This window comes from Amblyomma maculatum, chromosome 3 (genome assembly GCF_055883805.1).
Source record: "Amblyomma maculatum isolate TAMU_Amacu chromosome 3, ASM5588380v1, whole genome shotgun sequence".
Taxonomy (NCBI): Eukaryota; Metazoa; Arthropoda; class Arachnida; order Ixodida; family Ixodidae; genus Amblyomma; species Amblyomma maculatum.
The window spans coordinates 157428654-157452091 of record NC_139346.1 but is presented as its reverse complement, the minus strand read 5'-3'; the positions used below and the strand labels follow the sequence as shown (position 1 = coordinate 157452091).

Sequence of the window (23438 nt, the reverse complement as noted above, 5' to 3'; positions counted from 1 at the left end):
TGTGCTAGCTGCGCGATGTCAGGGCATGTTAAAGGTCTCCAATTGGTCGAAATTATTTCCTAGCGTCCACTACGGTGCCTATTCTCTCTTTCAGTTTTAACTCCCACCTTACTCCCTTCCCTATAGGAGGTGGTTCAGGTATCGCCGAAAAGCGTGACATATACAACGACTTTTATTTCCTGTAAAAATAATTTAATTCATTTACAGTCTTCATTGATTCTGGCTCCCATTCTGTTCAACCATAGAGGAAGACGAAACGCATGTGAAACGTTTACTTCTTTTTTATCCAAATCCTTTGCTTCTTTTTTTTTTCTCTCAAGCGAAAACTCAGTCCTGTGTCGTAATGTTCCGTGGGTGCCTTCCAAGGATGCAGCGGCCGCCTATGCACACTCCTACTGTGTAGGTCTTCTCGCCTTCCTTGGTAACGCTATACTCCAGCTGAAAAAGAGAGTAGTAAAGTCAAGTGGTTCATACCACTATTTCCTACGTTTTCTATATCGGAATACCTTCGACAAGACTAAGCGTTCTGCCGACACGTTCTGCCGACAAATCTGGACCGCGCGTTCAAGAGACAAGAAATGGTTTCACATTCAAATGTCATCGCCCCGCCTGGGTGGTGCAGTGGTAAGACGCCCGACTACTGTGCCGGAGTTCCCGGGATCGAATCCCGGCCTCGGCGGCTGCGTTTCGATGGAGGCGAAGCGAAGTGGCGTCCGTGTGCTGTGCGATGTCAGCGCACGTTAAAGATCCCCAGGTGGTCGAACTTACTCCGTAGCCCTCCACTGCGGCCCCCCTTTCTCTCTATCCACTTTCACTCCCACCTTCATCCCTTCCCTTACGGCGCGGTTCAGGTGTCCACAGAGCAAGTGTGACAGATACTGCGCCTTTCCCTTCCTATGAACCAACCAACCAATCATTCAAATGTCAGCAACTGCCTTAATTAAGGAATTCCTATCGACTCCCCAAGACCCCAAGACACGCAAGTAATATCGGCGCGATTAGACAAGGCAAATGAGCACTTCGGACCCTAATGAGGCACGTGCGTTTAATAGCTATAATTCAAGACAGTTAAATCGGCAAAGCACCAGATATCGCTAGAACGACGGATCTGCAGAGGTTTCTTCTGCGAGTCTAGCACCGCTGCAGCAGTGTGATTGTGCACGAAGCCAATGAAACACATTAATATTACCATGGTGAAGGAATTTCACGCAATACTTTAACGCAGATTCTAACCCGCTATCGCGTGCACATCTTTGCGAGGCTTAACAACGCGATCGGAATTTTTCAGCATAATTAAGGGCGAAAATATTTTGCTCATCATATTAAAATGGTGCTGCTAAATCATTCTCGATTTTCACAATTAAGCTCGCTTTAATAAAACGATTGCTAGATAACAACTGTTTATGCATCTAAGTTGAGTAGAGAACAACTTCATAATGTGAAAGCATTACAAACCACACTACGAGAAAAGCGGGCGGCGTGTACAAAAGTTGCACAAAAATCATAAGCGCATGTCTCTGGAAGGTGATGTCTGGCCGGTGACATGGATTGCAAGCACAGAGGTGATATGGCTGTGCTGCCGTCTGTCCGGGCCTCCTCGCGAACATGCTTCAGCCAGGAACAGTTAGCAAGTGGCATGGCATGGCACTGATTGGTCGGCTTTTGTGTGACGTCACAAGACTGCATGTCGTGGCCGAACGTACTCGAGCTGCCAACTTGGGCAGCACATCTAGGATGGAGATCGAGTCCACGCCCTGGATGCCGGGTCAGACACGGTAATCCTAGGCCGTACAGGTACGTAAGCAGGGCTTTATGTCGCTTGCTGCCCTTCTCACGAGCGTGTGCCTGTCAGGATGGAGTTTGCAGGTGACATGGTTGGCCGGCGGCGGCGATGGCGTCCTATAGGCTAGAACTTTAGTGCCGCCCGTGGCACAAAATTCAGTTGACTTCACCACGCCAGTTTACAGTGTCAGAAAGTATCTATGACGAGATATATAGCCATGAATGGTTAAATGTAACGTTGTATATAAGCATTGCTAATAACTCATATGCACTGTGCAACTTAGATTATTACTCACTATTTTATTACTCAGTGTAAGGTGTAGGTTAAGTACAAACATAATGCATAGTCATGATTAACAGACATAGTGGTGACTAATATTCATTATAATGCTTTCTCATTTTCACCCGTAAGCAGCCTAAAGGGAATCTGCCGAATTCTTTTGCGTTACCTCCAAGGTTGACATCTATGCAAACGCACTTCAGGGCAACCTAATCGACAAATGTGACACATGGCTCCGTGACATGACGTCGCCATAATGCATATTGCTCCCCTTCTGATGCCACTTTCTTTTTCTGCTGTTGTGTATTTCAGCGTGCGCTTCAAAAGACATTTGACTGCTCTACCTGCAAATAAAGTCTCTGAAAGCAGCCTTTCTCTCTCGTCGTTTTTTCACGTAACTTTGTTTACAGCCTCTTCGTTTTCACGTTCAGCACGTGACAATTTTAATAATTTAAAGAAATACTACGCTCACAAGTATCAGTGCATACAGTTGTCAAAAAAGAGAAATGCATGAAAATTTGCCACTTACCAAGCAACTGACTCCATTCTTGCGCTTCTCGAACTTGGCGTAACTACACTCTACCTGGCAGGACTCTACCACGGCGAGCTGAAATGGTTTTTGAACAAGCTGCATCAATACTTTGCAACGCTCTCACGTAATGAGCAATTACTTCATGTCAAATCATCCGTACAGTGAACTGATAACAGCAGCAGTGGCAGGCCCACAGTGTCATGCATTCGAAGCCATTGTGCCCATAAGCTTAGCCACCCACACATGTTAAACATATTTATCAACTTTGGCATCCCTAGAAATGCGCCAGGCTTTGATGCACACAAGAAATCAGGGCAATACCATTTTTTTCGTAGCAATTAGATTACAGTGCTTAGAGCATAATCTTCGCTGTACCTTAAACGTATTTCGAAACACCACTAACTATAGCAGAAAGGAACTACGAGGCTACTTCGCAAAATTGTAAATACGTATGTACTGTAATATAACTTTTACTATTTTTGTCTGTTTATTACTTCGATATCCTTCTCGAATGATTGCTTTTTTGTGTTCCTTTGTAGTGCCATTTTTTGTTGCCTTTGTAGTTTCTTTGTGTATGCTTAGGTATTTCTTGACTTTTTGCCTCTCGTTTTGTGCTTTGTATTTCACCATTTATTACGTTTAATATGTTCTATAGTCATTGAAGACTTCTAATTAGATGCCACATTTTTGTACGCTACGCCTTGTATTTGGCTTCTTCGACCTAGTCAAGCTGCGTGGGCAGCTTTTTTTTTTTTTTTAAAGCTGCTCACGAAGCCTTTTTTAAAAAACAACATTCAAAAATTTTTGGTGAATAAATTGAATCGAATTGAATTTCAGCAGCTTCTGGCGTTTTTCCACACAGCCCGATACAAAAAAGAGTTGACACTGCCAAATAAATATTAGATTTTAAATGTGGCGCCTATAATTCCGCTCATACCGACTTTCTATCCCAATAGTGCAGAGGAGATACAAGAAACTGGAGGCAACCTATTGAAAGGGCCGAAGGGAATGCAGCTGAGAGATTGAACTTGCAGAAAATAAATAGGTGCAAGACTGACTTCGCAACAAATAATAAAGAGAAAAATTATTACCCAATTATAAAATGCACATATAACATCTTTTCATCGTGATACCATCGATGTATGCCAAAATGTAGAACAGAAAGTTTCGCCTCGCACACTATCACTTCTCGACCCTTCCTTTCTACCCCTTAAGCTTCATCTACACAACACTGCGTTGGGGCTGAGCTGTTCCCCAGCGACTCGGGCGATAAAGGACGCAGTCGTGGAAGGCTTCAAAAATGTCAACCACCAGGAATCATTTAACGTTCACCAGGAATCATTTAACGTTTGCCTCTCAGCATACGCTGACAGGCAAAGTGTATTTCGTTTCTTCCTGTAAGTGTCTGGGCATTACAAAGAACATAATTTAACATTTGGCATCGCACATCATGAACAACGTTAATGATGTTAACCATGTCTTTGGTTGTATACATCTAAATATGAGATTTGCTACATGGTCCAGGAAATAATTAAGCACACCAATTATTTGTTCGTTTTGGATAAAATATTCATCCGCAGTACGGGACCCTTGCCAACTCAACATTTCTTTAATGTCAGAAGAATATTCACATATTCAGATTACTCATATTATCCTCATGCGTGTCCTTCAAGATCCAGATCCAACTATTTCTAGATTGTGCCTGATCATAAGGACTGTCATTCATCAGCAGCGTCAGACATCTCAGTCATACCACCGCATCATCGCTTCTCCAGCCCAATAAGCCGCAACTATATAGGCCGTCAACATGTCCACTGCAAAAAGTACTGCTCATCTCCGATCATTTTTCAACTTATAATGTTCGGTCTGAAATTACCTACCGCTCAGCTTTGTACACGGTTAAAACCATGCTCAATTCAAGAATTCTATCATAGCCATCATGCTATAACTGTCATACAACTGCCATAAACTGTCATGTTTATCCCTCATGTGAAATCCCCCATTCCAGGTCCCATCTTTAAAGAAAAGAATGAAAAATATTTACCACTTGCCACTCCTTTAACCTCGCTCAAATTGGGCAAGGCGTGTTAGGGGATCGCAAATCAAAAAACACAGCGCATGAACAAAAGACAGGGACGACAACGAGGCAGGACAAGCGCTGTCCTGTCGTCGTCCCCGTCTTCTGTTTTTGCGCTATGCTTTTTAATTAACGATATCTAACCAACAAGCCCCGTTCTATTCACTTCTGCTAAGGGAGCCAGCTATAGTTTATTTTAGCTGCTTTGCCTAAAATACCGATGTTTTCGAAACAGCGGTGTCACAGCAGCGCGAAGTGCCCGGAAGTCATTGTATGTTGCACATACCCGATGCGGCTGCACGGTCACAATCTTGTCTCGGCAGTTCCTTAACTTAGGGTCGGCCTGTTTATGCGGAGGGGGAGTTTCCATCGGATCTGTGCACAAAAAAAAAAAAAAAAGAAAAAGAGATAAGAAGCAGGGAAGTGCACCAATTACAACCAACTTTGGAAAGTCACCTTCAGCGCTGCAGCACAACAGACGGAGATAGTTGCAGAATAGCCCGGAGCAGGGCAAAGCTAGAAAGAGCTTATACGGCTAGTTCTACTTCTTGTTTGGTTTGGTTTGTGGAGTTTAACATCCCAAAGCGACTCAGGCTATGAGAGACGCCGTAGTGGAGGACTCCGGAAATTTCGACCACCTGGGGTTCTTCAACATGCACTGACATCGCACAGCACACGGGCGCCTAGCTTTTCGCCTCCATCGAAAAGCGGCCGCCGAGGCTGGGATTCGATCCCGCGTCCTTGGGCACAGTAGTCGAGCGCCCTAACCACTACGCCACCAGGTGCAATGTGTCTGACTCGGGATCCAGTGGTCCCGGTGATTTTGATTCCCATCCCAAGAAAGCTACCCGATATGGTAGCTCCTTCCGACCGGCTGCAGGTCACGTAATCTTGTGACGTCATACAACTTTCCGACCAATCAGTGTCTAACCATTTCATCTGCCGACCATCACCCGCCAGTGCATGCTCGCAATTTTGTTCGCTCACAACGCCAACCTTGAAAATTCCGACACCGAATTATTTTTTAGGACAACTGGCATTTAACGCCAAAGTGGGCGGGCCAAAGTTTAGGACAGTCTTGAGCGAATGCATAAAGAGCAGCGGTCATGACTCGCCTATAGCAAAGGCAGCCCTAAGCTGTGGTTTCCGAGCATTTACATCGCCATGACACGCGATCCTCAGTGGAGCCATGGGCAAGAGGCGACTTCCACACGCGTTTCGTAGCCGCCGCTTCTCGAGACCCTTGAAAACGGCACGGCGAGCCCTATATCTTGTGCGTCTAAATGCTGCGGGCCTCGCTTTTACACATCGCGGTGTCATAGTCGCTGTGAACAGCATGTTGCCCCTCACCAGGATGCCTCGAAGTCACACGGTGAGCCCTGCAAGTGCAGCTCTGGAAAAGCTGTCGAGGACGTCGCCAATAGAAGAAAGATGTTTGCCTCTCTAAATTACATGTCTGCATTGCGCTGCAGATGTCGTAGTCGGCTCATGCATATTTTATATCCGCATGGTGCTACCTCTTCTGACTAATTTAGAGTGTAGGAGCAAAGTCTCTGGATACGGGAGCGAGCGAGAAACGCAATCCGACACGAGCAGCATGAAATCCGCGTTCGGGCTCCTGCCCTGCACTTACATTAGAGCAAACAAAATACGTTCTCGAGTCCAGCATATCTCTGTCGGTATCTCCGCTCCACGAGCATATCGTCTAAGTGTGCTGAAAGTCTTTTATGAAAGCTGTCTTTGCTTTCCATACTTCTTTCCTTCTTGCAAAAGGTTTTAGCCTGCTTTGCTTTGTCCGTTCCTGCCTGCCTTGCCTTCCTTGTTTTGTATCGCCTATCTTCTCGTCTGCTTCGTCTTGTCTGCTTTGTCCTGCTTTGCACTGCTTTACTTGCCCTGCTCTGTTCTGCCTTGCTTTCCCTGCATTTCCTTGACGTGTGCCTTGCCCCGCTTCGCTATTTCTTTTGGGTTTGCTTACTTGCGATATTATTCGCTTTCTTTATGTTATTTTCCTTTCCTTTTGTTTATTTCATCCCATGCCCCTTACCTGCGCCTCAGTCAGCAACAAAAAACGATTTTAAAGCGATTACTCTAATACTCTAGGTACAACTTCAGAGCAAGGAGGTAAAGCTGAAACCAAAAAGTTTCCAAGTGTAGTGACGCCATTATAAACCTCATCACCATGGCCAGCATGCATAGTTTTTTTTTTTCTCGCTAATTCAAGAATAAGCAAGGCTCGGACTCCGCGTGGTAGATAACGTAGGTTTATAAAATCTTTATGCATTGTTTGAAGTTTTGAAACACTTTTCAGACATTGTTTGTGGTATAAGGAGTTGATATAGGGCGATTTCGAACCACGTTCCCGAGCAGACGTTTTTTTTTTTTTTTTTTTAAATTTCGGTTTGAAATTTCAATTTACGAGTGTCGCTTCAGCTTGCCGCTGCATGATCAAAATAAGAAGCAATTCGTAGCAAAAATCGCTTGCGTTATCATGCATGGCGATACGTTGTATGCAAGGTCAAAACTCCAAAAAGGCCCGGCATATAGCCTCACGCATCTGTAAGCAAACGCGCCACGTTGAACTTGCAAGTTTCATGCAAAAGTTTTTTTCTTCCACAACGAGAGCTATGCGTCAGGTATGGACTGCAAGGCGTGTCAACGAATTCATCCCTGAGGCAAACGACATCAAGCAAACTGAACACTTTTATTCGCTGATTTTCTTACAGGAATAGCTCGACAAGCGGTTCAGCACCCCACGTTTACCACCATCTCAGCTAGACCAGAGCAAGCTGCTTTACTCGCAGCATTCTCAACCGTCATTTACGAAAGAAGACAGGGAAAATAAAGTGAACAGTAGACACACACGCGAGCACACTTTGACGTTTACTATACGCATCGCTGGCCATCCAGAATAAGCCAGGCAGGGCCACGGCTGAGGAATTCGTCAGCATTTTTTTTTCTTCTATATTGTGCTCGCCTTCTTGTGCCAGACTAAAATCCCGACGTGTTTCCAGGCAGTCGGGAACAAAGGAGATGCGTGTGTGCTCGACGGAAGAAATGCACGCGAAGCGCGTAATCACATGGCTAGCTGGCCTTAATATAACAACACAGAAGGAGCTTGACACCTATATGAGGTTACAGTAAATACGCGACACAACGCACCATCAGATATTCTCCACACACGAAAATTTTGCCGTTTTTTTACAGCAGCCGCCAGTTAACTGCACGCTGCCATGTACCGACGATCTAGGTTGCTATGTTCAAACCCTCTTCATAGGCCAGGTATAGCAAGTAAAAGTCATCTGGCAACTATCAAACAACTTGATGATGGCGGAAAACATGCGTTCACTCCTCCAATGCATTGGCTGAATGAGCAACTTTCCCTGTAGTCTGTGGGCGGTGACCTTCAAGCTCAGTCAAGGAGAAAATGAAATTTAGTCTTCCTAGCAAGGTCTCACTTACGTGAACTGGTGCACTAGTGCAATGACAACATGCCTGATTAAATGTTTATGACCATGACTGACGGATTCGCTAATTACGCGTCGTGATTAGTTATAATTAAAATGCTAATTGTGACTAAAAATCGAACTTTACGGTATATCATGTCATTATCCTTGGATAAGTTATTTCGAGTGTAACTGCACTTTAAGAATCGCAAGTAATAATTGCTATTAATTAGTAAAATGCCATTAAACATGAACTTTATGCTTAAGCAACAAGTCATATATCGTTGGATAGCCTATATTAAGTAAGACTGCGCTAAATTAAGTACAGGTTTTAATTTTCCTAATTATTGAACTGTTAAAAATCGTTGAAAAATTTTTGATAGGTAGAATCCGAAAATATATATCACAGTACAGCCATCGCTCAATCTTAGGTGCAGCAAGGTTAAAAACTAATTGTTTTCTCAATTATCAAGCCAAACGTTCCAGGTATTTATTATTTCGTACTTGCAATTTATCCTTACGTACATTTCGGTGTGCAGCTGCCCCGCACGCATTCACCTACTTCTGTTACACTTTGCCACCTCCCGGTAGTTTTCAGCTGAAAAAGGCGGAAGTTACGCATCACAGTTATTCGGCCCAACACTGCATGTGCAGGTAAAATTAATCTGCAAAAAAAAAAAAGAACGAACAAACGTGCAAAACTAAGTAGTCACGGAATTCAAAGCAACCCATTAATAACACTGCAGGAGGTGACATCTGGGCAAAGCTGCTATGCTGCCCCCAACGATTTCTGTGCGACTGCGACGGTGTTTAGTGAGGAGGGGTTCTCTGAATCTTCTTCGAAGTTTTGTGGCGTGCAAAGGGGCTTTATAGGTACTTCGTTCTCGCCATTCAGTGCATGCTCATCGCCTAGCTTGCTACGCTTTGGGCTGCTGACTTTGCTCAAAGAAATTTGCAACAGTTTGATGAAGAGGACGAGAATTTAGAAGCGTAAAAGAAGCGGAAAGAAACTAAGCTAGCTTTCATTTGAGTCCAGAGAAAAGTCTTCTTAGAGGCTACGTCTCTACGCCAACTCACTTACACGAACACCGTCGTTAAACGTTCTTATTAGTGCCTAGGCTGGTACCTACAGCTGAACATATTTTACGCTCGAAACAAAATGAGCCCGTAGGAACTCAAAAACGTGCGTCCTGTCACTCTTTTTACGGTTTCCCTGTAGTCTGTGGCAGAAAAATAGACTCAACTTGCTTCAGCCGGATGTGGTTACGCGCCCTCGTTCGCTGCTGTGCATCTACTGATACGCGCTAGCATGCAGCGTTTTAAGGCAAAAGCCTCTCTAGGCTCATGGAACGAAATCCCGTGCGCGAGAGTTGTGCGCAATATCTGTCATATTCCGCACGATTCCGAGAGATTCGTTCTTGTCTATCGCTCATGATATCTGCAATCCCACACTTGAACTCGCGCCAAGCAACGCGACAGGAGCGCTGGTGCACTGTTCAAACACACTAGCCGGAGAAAGTCTGACAGATACTGCGTCTTTCGTTTCCTGTAAAATAATTATAATTATATATGCAGCACTGCAACGAACACCGATAAGAGACAAACAATGAGACACAACTGATAAGAAAGGAAGGGTAGGTTCTCGCCATTCTCCTCTTAAAAGACACCTACCATAAACCCTGACTGCTCATTCTAAAGTTAAAGCTCAGCTACTTTGGTCATCTGATGAGAAGAGAGGAGTCGCTGGAGAAAGATTTGATGTTGGGAAAGGTTGAGGGTCGCCGGAGAAGGGGTAGGCAGCGAACGCGATGGTTAGATGGCATCCTCGAGGCACTGCAGATGAAGTTATGTGATGTTAGGAAGATAGTGAGAGACCGGAAAGCGTGGCGTGACATGGTGCATAGATTCACGAAGAGTCGGACACGACTGAACGACTGAACTGAACTGAAGAGACCTTGTAATTTTATTTTAGCCAGATCTCCCTTCCCTTACGGCGCGGCTCCACGACATGTTCACATATGTGTGACAGATACTGCATCTTTCCTTTCCTTGTAACCAATTATTATTGTTGTTTTTTTCGGTTTGATCCCCCCCTCATGTGCACCTTTTGGTGCACCTGTACATATCGGGGGTCTCGAAAGCCCGGTCCATGTATCGCGTTCCAGTACTCTCCTTGTGTGTGTTCCTCCCATATCGAGACTCTCTATCAGAGCTCATGATTTGAAGCCAGCCGATTGCTCAGTGTGGCTAGACATACTTTGTGTGTAAATAAACAGGAACTGAACTTTTACCTTCGAAATGTGGCGTGATCAGATTGTGTCCGCAGAAAATAATTGTTCACAGTTGCGGCACTTAAAGAAAAAATCATAATCGAACTACTACCACCCCGATCTCCAGCCAAACGTGCAAACCATTACTCCACGCCGGGCTCCTGTGGAACAGATCGTAATTCTTCTTGTCGATCGAGATTGCCGTCTCCATGGCAACGTAGGGGGTGGCACTGTGCCTTGGTGGAGGATAGAGAGGGATAGAGATGCGGCAGCTGGTGAAGACACAACGATGACTGGGAGGGGGAAGCCTGGGCGCCATAGCCGATCACCAACTATGGAGCCTATGTCCCTTCACTGAGTTCCATGACATACCGGCATTCAGAGCAAAGAGGACGCTCATGCCCTAGCCAAAGCGCCCAAGGCAACGGCGAGCCGGTAACTACGGATGTCACTACTGACGACTTCTCAAGACCCCTCTTGAGGAAAGCATTGAGGTCCATCCTCCAGGCCGCCGAATCGCCGCTGCAGAATATTTCCAGCGACTATCGGACAAACTTCCCCCCAGGGATAAGTCCCTCCTCCTGGGTCTTCGCATAGGTTTTAAATGAACTCCATCTCGCATGTACACCTGAAGCCTAGCGCCCTCCCCAGCCTACCCCTCTTGCAGTGACACTGGTACGGTGGGGAATCTGTTCCTGGCATGTGCAGCCTCTGCCCGACACCGACTTCGACTCCATGGCTGGCTATCGGGTTCTTGGTCTCTCTGTAGTTACGGAAGTGCATCTACTATTCTAGGTTCGGAAACAACTTTCCACACAGCCGCTCCGAATTTTCTGGAGGCGACTGGCCTTAGCTCTGCTCTTCAGGCCTGCACAAGCCAACAGGGTCATGTGCTTTGACAGCGGCCACTGAGAACCGCTGACCCACCTCGCATCCCTTACCTCTTTTCCCTACATGCTCATCCCCACTCCTCTGGTAGCCAAGAGTGATGCCACCATGTTGGCCAACATATGTGTCACCACCAATATCCCCTCCGCAAAATATCCCATAGCTATACTACTAACGCCACCACCAGGCTGCATATTCCGCCACCGCCGGATGCCGCGGCGCAACATGTAGGCTCCCTAGCATTGAATAGAGTTACTATGTAGGCTTTAGGCTTTGCCTATATATTAACTATATAAGCAAAAACATATATAGTAACTCTAGCATTGACCAGCGCCGCACGCCATCTGCCGGCAGCTTCAAAGTTGAAGCGATTCAACGAGCGCGCACCATCCCCGCCAATTGGAGCTGCTGATCTCGAACCCGGCTCCGACGAAACCGCTGTCCTGTCCTGCGTCATCTGTGGGGGCACCTCACTGCAATTGCCGGGAAATTAGCTCCTCATTCGAGGAGGGATCAGCAGCCACGTGACCATGACCACCTTCATAGCGCGTCGTAGCACTTGTCTGGGTAGGATCTTCGCCCCGAATAAAACATTTCCCCCCACTTGGAAGGAGAAGGGGCCTTGCCGGGGCCTTTGAATGGCTGATGATATACGTTGATGGGTTATGTCTGACCTTGGGAAACGGCGTTTTCAGGGGTTAATTTCTATTCCTACTAGTAGACAATGACAAGTCGAGTAAATAAATTGTCTCAAAGTGTGCCTAAAAAAACAGTTCTGTCAAATAAACACTGCAGTAGAACTAGCCCCAAAGGCATTCGCCTCATCTCTCTTAAGGAGTCTTTAGTGCCACCTAGAATTATTGCCTCTGCGTGGCAGTTTCACAGCAATAGAAGAATTTTTGTCATAAGTATCATGACGAAGTCGTAAGTACCATGACGAAGTATACTGCGCAGTATATAAGAGTAACGGCAATCTGACAATTGATTTTCCTAAATCCCATACGAGGTTTCTACAAATTTGCAGCCAATTTGTTCATTTGGTTCATCCAGAACCGAGCGTAAGAAAGGCGGCTAACGATCGACGGAACAGAAAGGTCATTTGAATTCTGCGCCATCTCGAGATTTTATGAGGCGCTCGATCGAAAGAGTCTATGGCAATTTACTTCTCGGCTGAACTCTACGGATAACTAAACTGATGATCACCGAAGTGTGCCAGCGTGAGTGCATCGCTAGCACTCAGAGGTTTGACTTTTTTGTCTTGTCTTCTGCCAAAAAAAAAAAAGAGAGATTATTTCTTCTCTCAAAATCTTTCCGGTTACTAGCTCCTGGAAGAGAGAAGTACATAAGTGCGGCTCGCGGGGCAAGACGGGATGAGACACCTGGTATATTTTAATAGAGCTTTGTTAAAGTTGCGGGAAAGTGTAAAAACATGCGACAAAGAGTGATTACATTTTGGATCATCTCAACTCACTGATTCTCTACACTCTACACGGTCACGGAGGCGCGCTGCGGTAACCCAGTACTGGAGCATGTCCATCACAAGCGGACACATCCTCATTGCAGGACTTAAGCTTTTTTTCTAAGACGCTGTCGCGCAGTTATGTCGTGACTCAGCACATCTTATGCGGTTATGCAAATTTAATCTGCAGCAGCAGTTACCATTCCCCTTTTCCAGAACGCAGTCACTATTTACGGTTCCGGCAATTCTTAAAGGACTACTATCGCAAGCAGCACGGCTATGCGCAAAAAAACAAAAAGCTATGATGTATATTTCCTTCCACTCACAGCACAAGCGGTTCCAGGCTGAACGGGCTTGTGTTGTTCATGGCCATAGCAAAACGCCTTGCAGGACGCCTCGACTCTGTGCTGTTGTAAAGAAGAAGACACAAGTTAAAACATGTTACTACGAGAGTTCCTGTCGGGAGTATTTGCATTACGCGCTGTTACTCGCCTGCTCAGGCAGGCTCGAAATAAGCGCACTCAAAAACAGAGGCCAGCTGCCAACGCGAGGAACACCAAATAGCTGCGACCAGTAGCTACGGCCAAATAGCTCACTGCGTTTAAGGTGTCTCCAAAGCCTTCCATAAGCCATGCATGCATGGCAAGCACTACCTCATATTCAATGTGACATTTTCTTCAAACTGATCAAAAAAGAAGCGCAACAGCAAAATCTTTAGTTTCCCTAAAAGCAAAAACTAGAAGTATGTATCCTATTGAAAAAAGCTTTGTGAGGCAAAAACCTCACACAATTTTCGCATACAATAACATCATTATCATAAAATATCTTTCATAGTTTATGACAATCAGTTAAATCCTGTGATGTTTTTATAGGATTTGTACGACAAGTTGGATGAGAAAATTGTCCGATTATTGCCTTACACAATGATTTCAGTAAGGCGTCGACGTCATCTGAATATAGTTTTTATCTAGGAAATTTGGCAAGACTGGCAGGCGCTGATTGGGCAAGCCTTATGGAAAGGAAGTTCAATCACATTGCATATAATGCAGTGGCTCAACGACAAAATAAAAAAAAAATGATGAGCAATCTTGCATACCGTTGTGCTGCCAGCCACTCTACTTCGTGTTACTGACATGTGGCCAAACTAAGTTAACTGCCACATGACTGGCTTTTATATAAGCTGAGCCACTTCGGCTTCCTGCTCTGTTATCTGTGAGCCTGTCGTGCCGATGAAGTTCTTTCTTAAAAGCCCTACCGATGGTCAGTGAAACTTTATCAGCGATATTCTTAACCTATCCTTTGATTCCCATAACTACAAGCAAGAACTGAATTCTGGTCAAAACGTTTCGCGATACGCAGTGAACCACGGGTTGGGCTACGAGTGAGTAATTAATAAACGTGCGTAGTTCAATATGTTAGTTTTCTTAAGCCTTAAAATTATTGGCAGTTAACCGTTTGAGACTCCATGATTTCAGATTCTCATACGAAATACTCATCATCGTTGAAAGGTTGTTTAAACACTGTTAATTGCTCAAAATATCCCTAAAAAGAAATACCTCGCTTTCCTCGCTACAAACCTTGTGTGGTAAAGTTTAATCATGCGTTATATTTGAACAAAATTAGTTTTGAACATCTCATCCCTGCCACGTCCACTGATTTAACCTCAGGTTCGGACACTCAAATCTGAAAAATTCGAAACCAAACATAGGAATGCAGTTAAACTGTTTTCTGATCCAAAATATTCGAATCAGATCTTTGTCATTACGATGTGTGGTGGCAGCAAAGCAATAAAAATCCTGCGATACTCAAAATTGTATATTTGATCACTAATGTACAAATACGTGTTGCAAAAGAAAAAGGCATTTGCCGACTTTGGACGTATAGGGCTTGCATCTTATAACCATGCTGCAGATTTCATTCTACAAATGACCGTTACTAACCGTATAGTTTATTGACGCCGTGAAATGGTAGCAACCTTCTTCGGGAACTTGTGTCATCAGTATCGGAATGGTGGGCGCTTTGTGAAAAGCGGAAGGTAAGCCAAAATTACTGTAAGACCCAGATGAAGAACATTTGGCCTAGCTTCAAGCACAAGTCAGTTTCCCGACACAGCACCGAATAAAAAAAAAGCTTTTTTTTTCATCAAAACTCTGAAACTCCACCAAACATTTCCATTACGATTCTTTTTTAGTACCAAACTGCTAAGATGTATAAAGAGAAAACTGTAACGAACTACTAGTGCTATTTCAAACATCAGTTGTCTGAAACCCCGTATACATTTTGAAGTTGAAGTTTATTTGCATCAAAAACCAACAGGAAATGCAGGGTATGTTGCTGGGCTAGTTGGTAGTAGGTCGATCATTATGGTATCGCAGCGCTGGCAGACGATGACCTTCTGTCCTCGTCTGCCAACGCTTTGATACCATAATTCTCGACAAACCAGTGAGTTATTTGCATTGAAAAACGAAATAGAAAAAAAATTCAATCCGATATTTAGATTTAAAAAAAAAACTCCTTAGTCTGGCAATGCGATGATGGTGCTGCTCTAAGATGGCACAACATGCACACTGTTGTTCACGTGAAACGTCGAAATTCAGGGTAGAGCACGCTTTGCGATGGACTTCAACATCGCGTGTCATATATAGTGAAATTAAAGGTCAAAAACTGAAGTCGCTGGCACGCTCTTTGCCAAGTCAAGGCATTACGACAGCCAAGAAGAAAAGAAATAAATGTGGCTATGGGGCCCAAGTTCATCAAATGTCTAAAACTGAGCGAAATTCAGTAACGAAAAATAAAAAAAAAGTATTAACTCACGGGTTATGATGCAGTGTCCGTGTTTGCAAATTCCGTCCACAATGATGTCATCAACGTCAGGAACGTGGACTCTTCGTTGATAGTTGAGCTAAAGGCGGCATTTGTAGGAAACAATTTAATAAGCCCGAAGCATGCCGAATAATTTGCCGAAAATGCTGTGACATTATAACTCGCAAACAAAACTGATTCGAAACTGGTTAAAATATGCTGTTCTGTGCTTCATTCGTTGGCCATGCTCACCATCTTCTCTGCGTGTGGAGTATCCCTTTTGGTGTATTTAAAAGAGGTCGTCTTCTCTTCCTCCTTGTCCTCTTTTTCTGGGTAAAAATCAGTTTTAACTTTTGTCTGACGGCATAAGACGCATTTCTGGTTGGTAAATTGAATCTAAAAATCTCTCCACTCCCCCACCCACACACATCCACACTGTCAAGAACGGAAGAATATTTTTGGCGTGTGTGTGTGTGTGCGTGTGTGTGCGTGTGTGTGCGTGTGTGTGTGTGTGTGTGCGTGCGTGTGTGTGTGTGTGTGTGTGTGTGTGTGTGTGTGTGTGTGTGTGTGTGTGTGTGTGTGTGTGTGTGTGTGTGTGTGTGTGTGTGTGTGTGTGTGTGTGTGTGTGTGTGTGTGTGTGTGTGTGTGTGTGTGTGTGTGTGTGTGTGTGTGTGTGTGTGTGTGTGTGTGTGTGTGTGTGTGTGTGTGTGTGTGTGTGTGTGTGTGTGTGTGTGTGTGTGTGTGTGTGTGTGTGTGTGTGTGTGTGTGTGTGTGTGTGTGCGCGCGTGTGTGTGTGTGTGCCAACAGTCCGCGAGGCCATGGGCAGCGTAGAGCAGTTTTTTTATTTTACTTTTTGCTATTGGCCTGAATTAAAATTGGGATCAGTTTTTTTTTTTTTTTTTTGTGTGTGTGTGTGTAAAAGATAATTAAATATAAAGTAGAAGGAAATACAGCGCGCTGCTACCAATATCGCGTCAGGTGCCATTACCAACTAAGCTACATCTAATGTTGTCCAACCTTCCACTTGCTTAGGTACTAACGTTGACGCCACTAACTGTACAGTAGCATATCGACACCACGATAGTATTTGTTTTCTGCAAGTAATTCTCACGAGAAACTACTGGGCGCTACTAATATGTCAACAGCACCGCCCATGATTAGTCCGCTTGCACATCTCTCTTATGATGAGGAAAGCAAACGCGCAATCCCCGCGCTCTGCGGAGGCGCACGCTATCCACGGTCCCCTGCACCGCTTCGCATTGCAGCCACTCCGCCAAACCGCCCGAAGAAAAAGGACGGAAGTAAAACATAAACTCCGGGTGCCAAAAGTCGGCGCTCATTCTACATTACCGCGGCGAATTGAGCCTTTTGACTGAGAAATGCTCGTCTGATATACACAAGACACGTGTATATCATTTGTGTGATACAGGTAGAACGAAAGGAAGAAGATGGTTTGCACGGTATAAAAAAGAAGAACCGAACAAGGGTAAATAGGGTACGCCTCAGGTCGCAGATGAGCCAACGTTTCGACAAGTGGACTTGTCTTCGTCTGGACCTTAAGTTACGCCCAGACGAAGACAAGTCCACTTGTCGAAATGTTGGCTCATCTGCGACCTGAGGCGTACCCTATTTACCCTTGTTCTGTTCTTCCTTTTTATATTTGTGTGATACGTTATTTATGTTTCGTATGACTGCTCGCTCACGATCTGCAAAGATATTCTCCCATCAGGAACTGGTCGCCCCCGGTTCGAAACGAAGAGCATGGCTTCTTGTATCCCCGCTGCCAAACGTCGGTGTCGGTGCAATGGCGAGATAAGCCACCAATGGCGACGCTCGTATATTTTAGAGCTTAGATCCCGCTGAAAGCTGTCTCTTTGCCGTTTGCCGTCAGGATGTCGTACTCTCACCGTACAGCCAAACTTCAACTGGCCCTCATTATCCCTTAAATTATCTTCATGGATGACACTATTCCGATGGCGCAGTAAGAAAAAAATATTGCCTGGAATTGTCAATTTAAATGCTTTTTTGACGCTTATCTGAAATTTAGGATGCATTCATCCGAACGACTTGATTTAAAGTCAACTTTCGGGACAAAGCTGGCATCATCAAGCAGGTCTGCGCATAAGAACTTCCTTTAGGCGCTGACTGGCTAACATTAGGAATAGGTTTTATTTATTTAGGAAAACAATTCTTATGTAAACAAAACACCACGCTACCAAACTTTCAGTGCGAAATAACACACCTCAAATTTTAATGTGTCTCAGTCGTTCAAGAAAAGTTTGGAAATTTTGCATTGCAATTTTAATTTCTTGCAACTTTGAAAATGTTTTTAAGTGTTACCTATACATAACATGCACAATTGTTTACATTTATATTTCAACAATTTGTATTGAAAACTCAGTACACTTGTCCCCACTGAGTTCTATGGTTAACTTTAGTAAACCATGGAACTTCTTATTTAAACAAAACACCACGCTACCGAACTCTGAGTGCGAACCTATGAACAACACACCTCAAACTTTAATGCGACTCACTATTTTACTGCAAACTCAATTTCTTGTATTTGAAGGCGACACATGTATGAATTACTATAAATGTCAATAGTCGTTGAGAACACGTTAAATTCATTTACCAAATCGCTGCCGACGCTAGCGTGTCATTATAATCTGCAAATTATCTGCTTGCAGAAGAGTAGTTCCTGAGTGACATATATGCGGCTGGTAAGGGCGTTAATTTATCTTTCTAGATGAGAGATTAGGGTGAAAATAACCAATTTTTGAAAGGTTTCCTTCGCACACAAGTACAGCGGCTATAGCATGCGCATGGCTCTAGGAATTGGCTTTATGGCTCCTTCAGACTTCGGTAACCTAATAAAAGACCGCCTACCTTCTACACTCTACTATTGAGCCCATACTATTTTTGTGTACTTACTTCGGAGCTGGTATCGTTCTCGACGCTTCATATTACAGTAAGAAACAGAAGAAGATAAATACAATAGGCTCGTTTCTTGCAGACACTCAATCCCTTACGTTCACCATAAGGATGGTAAATGTCGTCACTATAGTTCTAAGTTTAAGCCCATTCTAGAAGGTAACATGAAAGCACTAGCGATTTCTTACCCAGCATCGCGTGCCATCGCGAACTTTCGCCATTCTGTTATTCTTGCAATAAACCGCGCACTTTTCGACCAAGTTCTGCAATGAAAATCGAAACGCACAAAATGGAGTGAAGATTTACGCACTACTGAGGCAGCAAGATCTACTCGCACCAGCTTAAATTTTCGCAAATAGTACGGCAAACAAAATGCGTGAGTCCACATCGATAAGGACGGAGATGGACACGGTTGAGATGGCTCACTTCGTGGTGGTCCGCAGCATGTCTTACGTCGGATTACTTACGATGCCATTCCTTCTCACGTACGATATCTTGCAACGATGATCCCAGGGCGTCCAATCTGAAAGGCCGCAATTCACGTTGCTTGCTTTGAGGTCTGACCAATACCACTGCGTCGTTCTTAATTGCTTTCGAAACAAACGCATCATATTCATAAGGAAAGAAGAAATAAACGCTGCGTATATTTCGTTCGACATGTAGTTAGAATACGAAATTCCTAATAGCCTGAGCGGGAAAATTTTGGAAAAGTGCAGTCCATATATTTTTTAAAGCGGGAGTTGTTCTTGGAGGCACACCTAGAGGGGATATTCGCGAAGCATGTATGACATCTGTGACGGGAGCACTGCGATCCATACGGATTCACGGCGCGCAGAGTCAGGTTACGTGGGTCGCAAAGGTGGGGCTTGATAGCGGTCTAGGGCCAAGTCCGAGAGACATAAATTAGGAGAGTGGAGCTAAAGCGTCAAAATGACCGGTGGGGACAAACACCAATAAGAAAAAAATATTTGGTTATATATGTATGCTTATTTTACATATTAAAACATCACTTTAGTTATAAATGTTAATTATATAGTTTTTAGTTCATCATATTTAGCTGAAAGGTCGTCATCATCATCAGCAGCAGCAGCAGCAGCAGCAGCAGAAGCCTGACTACACCCACTGCAGGGCGAAGGCCTCTCCCATATTTCTCCACTTAACCAGGTTCTGTGCTAGCTGCATTCACTTGACCCCTGCGAACTTCTTAACCTCATCCACCCACCTAACTTTTTGCCGCCCCCTGCTACGCTTTCCTTCCCTTGGAATCCAGTTTGTTACCCTAAGCGACCATCGGTCATTCTCTCTTCGCGCTACATGTCCTGCCCATGCCCATTTCTTCTTCTTGATTTCCCCTTGAATGTCAGTAAATTGAGTTATTTCTCTGACCTACTCTGCACGCTTCCTGTCTCGTAACGTTACCCCTACCATTTTTCGTTCCATAGCCCTCTGCGTTGTCCTATACTTAAGTAGAATCCTCTTCGTTAGCCTCCATGTTTCAGCCCCACAGGTGAGTACAGGTAAGATGCAACGTTGTACACTTTCCTCTTGGGCGATACCGGTAAGCTGCTAGTCATAATCTGCGAGTGCTTGCCAAATACGCTCCATTCCAATCTCATTCCCTTAGTTATTTCCCTTCCATGGCCTGGATCTGCGGTTACTACCTCTCCTAAGTAGACATATTCGCCTACCACTTCAAGTGCTTCACTACCTATTGTGAACTGCTGTTCCCTCCCAAGGATGTTGAAAATTACCTTAGTCTTCTACATATTGATTTTCAAGCCTACCTTTCTGTTATTCCTGTCTAGGTCATCAATCATTATTTTCAGTTAATTCGCTGAGTTACTTAGCAAAGGCATGATCATGAAAGTCCCGTCGGTACCTTTTGTCGCTCCTTTGGGTTTTTCCACGCTAGTTGCAATGTTGCAGTCATTAGCAAAGGCAATGTCATCAGCACATCGCAGATTACTGAGGTATTCTCTAAGATCAGCCCTTATCCCTAAGTGCTCCCATTTCAACAGCGTTCTTCTATGATTCCGGCACCGTCGATGACACCAGGCATTGCGTATACATGATGGCCAGTTTTCCTAGCACGATATCCTCCCCGTCCTTCAACAAATCTGTAGTTACCTGATCCTCCCCAACTGATTTCCCCCTTTATATAGTTTCTAGAGTTTTCTTAACCTCGTCCTTCGTCACTGACGGAACGTCTGGCTGCGTTTCACTACTGCCTACCTCATTATTGTCCCGACTGCATCGGCTATTGTATAGACCAGTATAGAACTCTACGGCTACTTTGACTAGCCTGCCTGACCATATTCGTGATGACATTACCGCTTTGTCCCTAAGCGCATACATCTGATTTCTGCCCATACATGATTTTCCCTTCACCACCTTAAGGCTGTCCCCGTTCTTTAGAGCGTGCTCAATTTTCCTCATGTTATGCTTCCTTATGTAGGCCACTTTACGCTTATTGATTACCCTTGATAGCTCTGCCGATTCTAGTCTGTCTGTTGGGTTGGAGGCCTTCATGCTTTGGAGTTTCTTAATAAAATATTTCGTCTACTTAGATAGTTTACCGGTATTGTCTTTATCCGTCTACTTCTACCGCGCACTCAGTAATGATATCTCTGATGGTAGCGTTCATCGCTTCTACACTAAGGCCATAAACCTCAGTTAAAGCTGAATATATCTATTCTGTACGAGACCTTGAATTATTCTGTCCTTTCCCTCACTGCTAATTCGTTGACGGACTGCTTCCTCAATAATCTGTTCCGTTCGTTCTTCAGACAGACTAATTTGAGGCCTTGCCACCCTGTGGTCACTGCATCGCACCTTTCCGATTACATCTGCATCCTTTACATTCCTTTGTTTGGGCAAAAAAAGAAAAAAACATTCCTTTCCACCTTCTCTGATAGTAGCGGCCAGCAGTTAAGCCACCCACCTTGGCCGAAGTCAATTGGTCTTACGGGACGGGACAAGAGCCCCATGCTACAAAACTGTCGCTGACGTCATAGCCGGCGTTGGACGTGAGTGAAAACTCCTGACTCGCCGACAGCGCCATGACATCTCAGCCACATGGACAAGCGCGAGCATTTCGAATATTTCAGGAAGCTCAGACTAAGCGTGACATCATTCGCGGGACGAAAGTGATAAAACCACGGCATGCAATACGAAATAAAGGTGACCAGATGTCTCAAATGATTTAACATTTTAGAGTAACTTATTTTCTGCTAGCTGTCGGCCGGTGTACATCTCGTTGAGGAGCAAGTGTTTGTTTGAATATTCCTTACTACTACAGGCTCGTTATTCTTACTTTTCGCATTCATGCGTACGCTCTGTTTTTTTTTCTTTCTCTATTTCCATCAGCAATATATTAAATTTCATTTGTTGTCCCTGGTTGTTTTGGTTGGTTTGTAGGGTTTAACGTCCCAAAGTGGCTCAGGCTATGAGAGACGCCGTAGTGAAGGACTCCAGAAATTTCGACCACCTGGGGTTCTTTAACGTGCACTGAAATCGCACAGCACACGGGCGCCTTGGTTTTCGCCTCCATCGAAAAGCGGCCGCCGAGGCCAGGATTCGATCCCGCGTCCTTGGGAACAGTATTCGAGCGCCGTAACCACTGCGCCACTCTAGCGGGATTTGTTGTCCTAGATTTTGATTACATGAATAAAAATGTCTGTTTCATATGTTCTGAAAGGCAGCACTAAGTTCACTTTTAATGTGCATAGTTACCTGCATCACTTCTGAGCCACTATTCATAGCAAACAACTATCTTATAATATTCTGCGTGTGTAGATATTAACCTTGTCTTGTACGCCAGTTCAGAAACTTCTTGATGCGTCACTATATTTGCGCGATTTGTGTGCTATGGGTTTGAAGTACTGAATTAAATATGACGTTTAACAAAACATTGCCACATTTTTTTCTCTTTATGTAAGCAAAGCTCAATCAGCGAAATTCTGCATATATCGTTGTTTACAAATTCTCAAAAACTGCTTCTGCACCAAGAGGAGTCAGCTGCCAAAATACGTATCATTCGGGCATTTCAAACAAGTATCTGCATCTGTTGGTACGTTAACACTATGGAATTCAGCTTGACACATGATGTGAGGACGAAGAAGGCAAAACATGCGCTGACTATGAGCATTGTGCGAATATTCTGAATGTTCTGATAGCGAATCGAATAAATACGTTTTTGATTACTCGAACAAATCTAACAGGGTATTTTGGCATTCATTCGAACCGAATTGAGAATGCTGCGAACATTTCGGATACATTTGCAATACTTGGAATGAAATTCGAGTAAACCCCGTCATAATGTTCTTCTTCGACGACTGCTCGAAAGACAGGTCCCGTACCTTCGATTCGTACCATCCTGAAGTGATTAGTATTGGAAGGAATAAGCATTCAGAGCCGCTAAGCGATCCATTCGAGGGCCAAGATTCAAATGCAAGTACTTACATTACCTCTAGGACTGGACAAGGCGAAAAGGCTTACGCCAGTTAAGTAGCCTTGCCAGATTCCAGAGGTCACGGTTCAGAAGTGACCCGTCTCATGTCCTCTGGTGTGGCCTAAGCTTATCTTCTTTTGTCATCAGTGAGAGAAAGTAATTTTTCTAGATACATATTTTCTTCTTTCATAGTATTAAGGCACTGTTACGTCTTTTAACAGCTGTAGCTTTACCTCCAAGAGCAGCATCGCAGCTCCACGGTGCACCATTATATCATACTACTGCTCGTTTCGTACACTTGTTCGCAAAAGTAGAGAACGTATGTCCAAATTTTCGAAATTCGGGCATGCAAGCGCATTATTCATTTCGATTAGGTTCGGAAAAAGCACCATACCTACGCCTCTACGGAATATCTGAAAATTCCATTTGTAACTAGCACTAGTCGTGTCGATTTTCTTTGACTCGATTGACGCGAGGAACCTCGAGGCGTGCTATGATTTATTTTTCCCATCCAAGAACATATG

At 44.3% G+C, this 23438-nt stretch overlaps 1 protein-coding gene across 1 annotated transcript in view; it reads right to left on the bottom strand.

Moving 5' to 3' along the window:
* Positions 1–212: 212 nt before the first annotated feature.
* Positions 213–23438, bottom strand: part of LOC146196601 (uncharacterized) — a 41587-nt gene continuing 18361 nt past the window's right edge. The window contains exons 9-17 of the mRNA XM_084596379.1: positions 18932–18987; positions 18653–18727; positions 15546–15633; positions 14672–14748; positions 13058–13138; positions 8640–8712; positions 4958–5046; positions 2592–2669; positions 213–438 (exon numbers count right to left, since the gene is read on the bottom strand). Of these exons, the coding sequence (XP_084452505.1) occupies positions 328–438; positions 2592–2669; positions 4958–5046; positions 8640–8712; positions 13058–13138; positions 14672–14748; positions 15546–15633; positions 18653–18727; positions 18932–18987 (728 nt within the window). The 3' untranslated portion in view covers positions 213–327. The remainder of the gene's footprint in view (positions 439–2591; positions 2670–4957; positions 5047–8639; positions 8713–13057; positions 13139–14671; positions 14749–15545; positions 15634–18652; positions 18728–18931; positions 18988–23438) is intronic.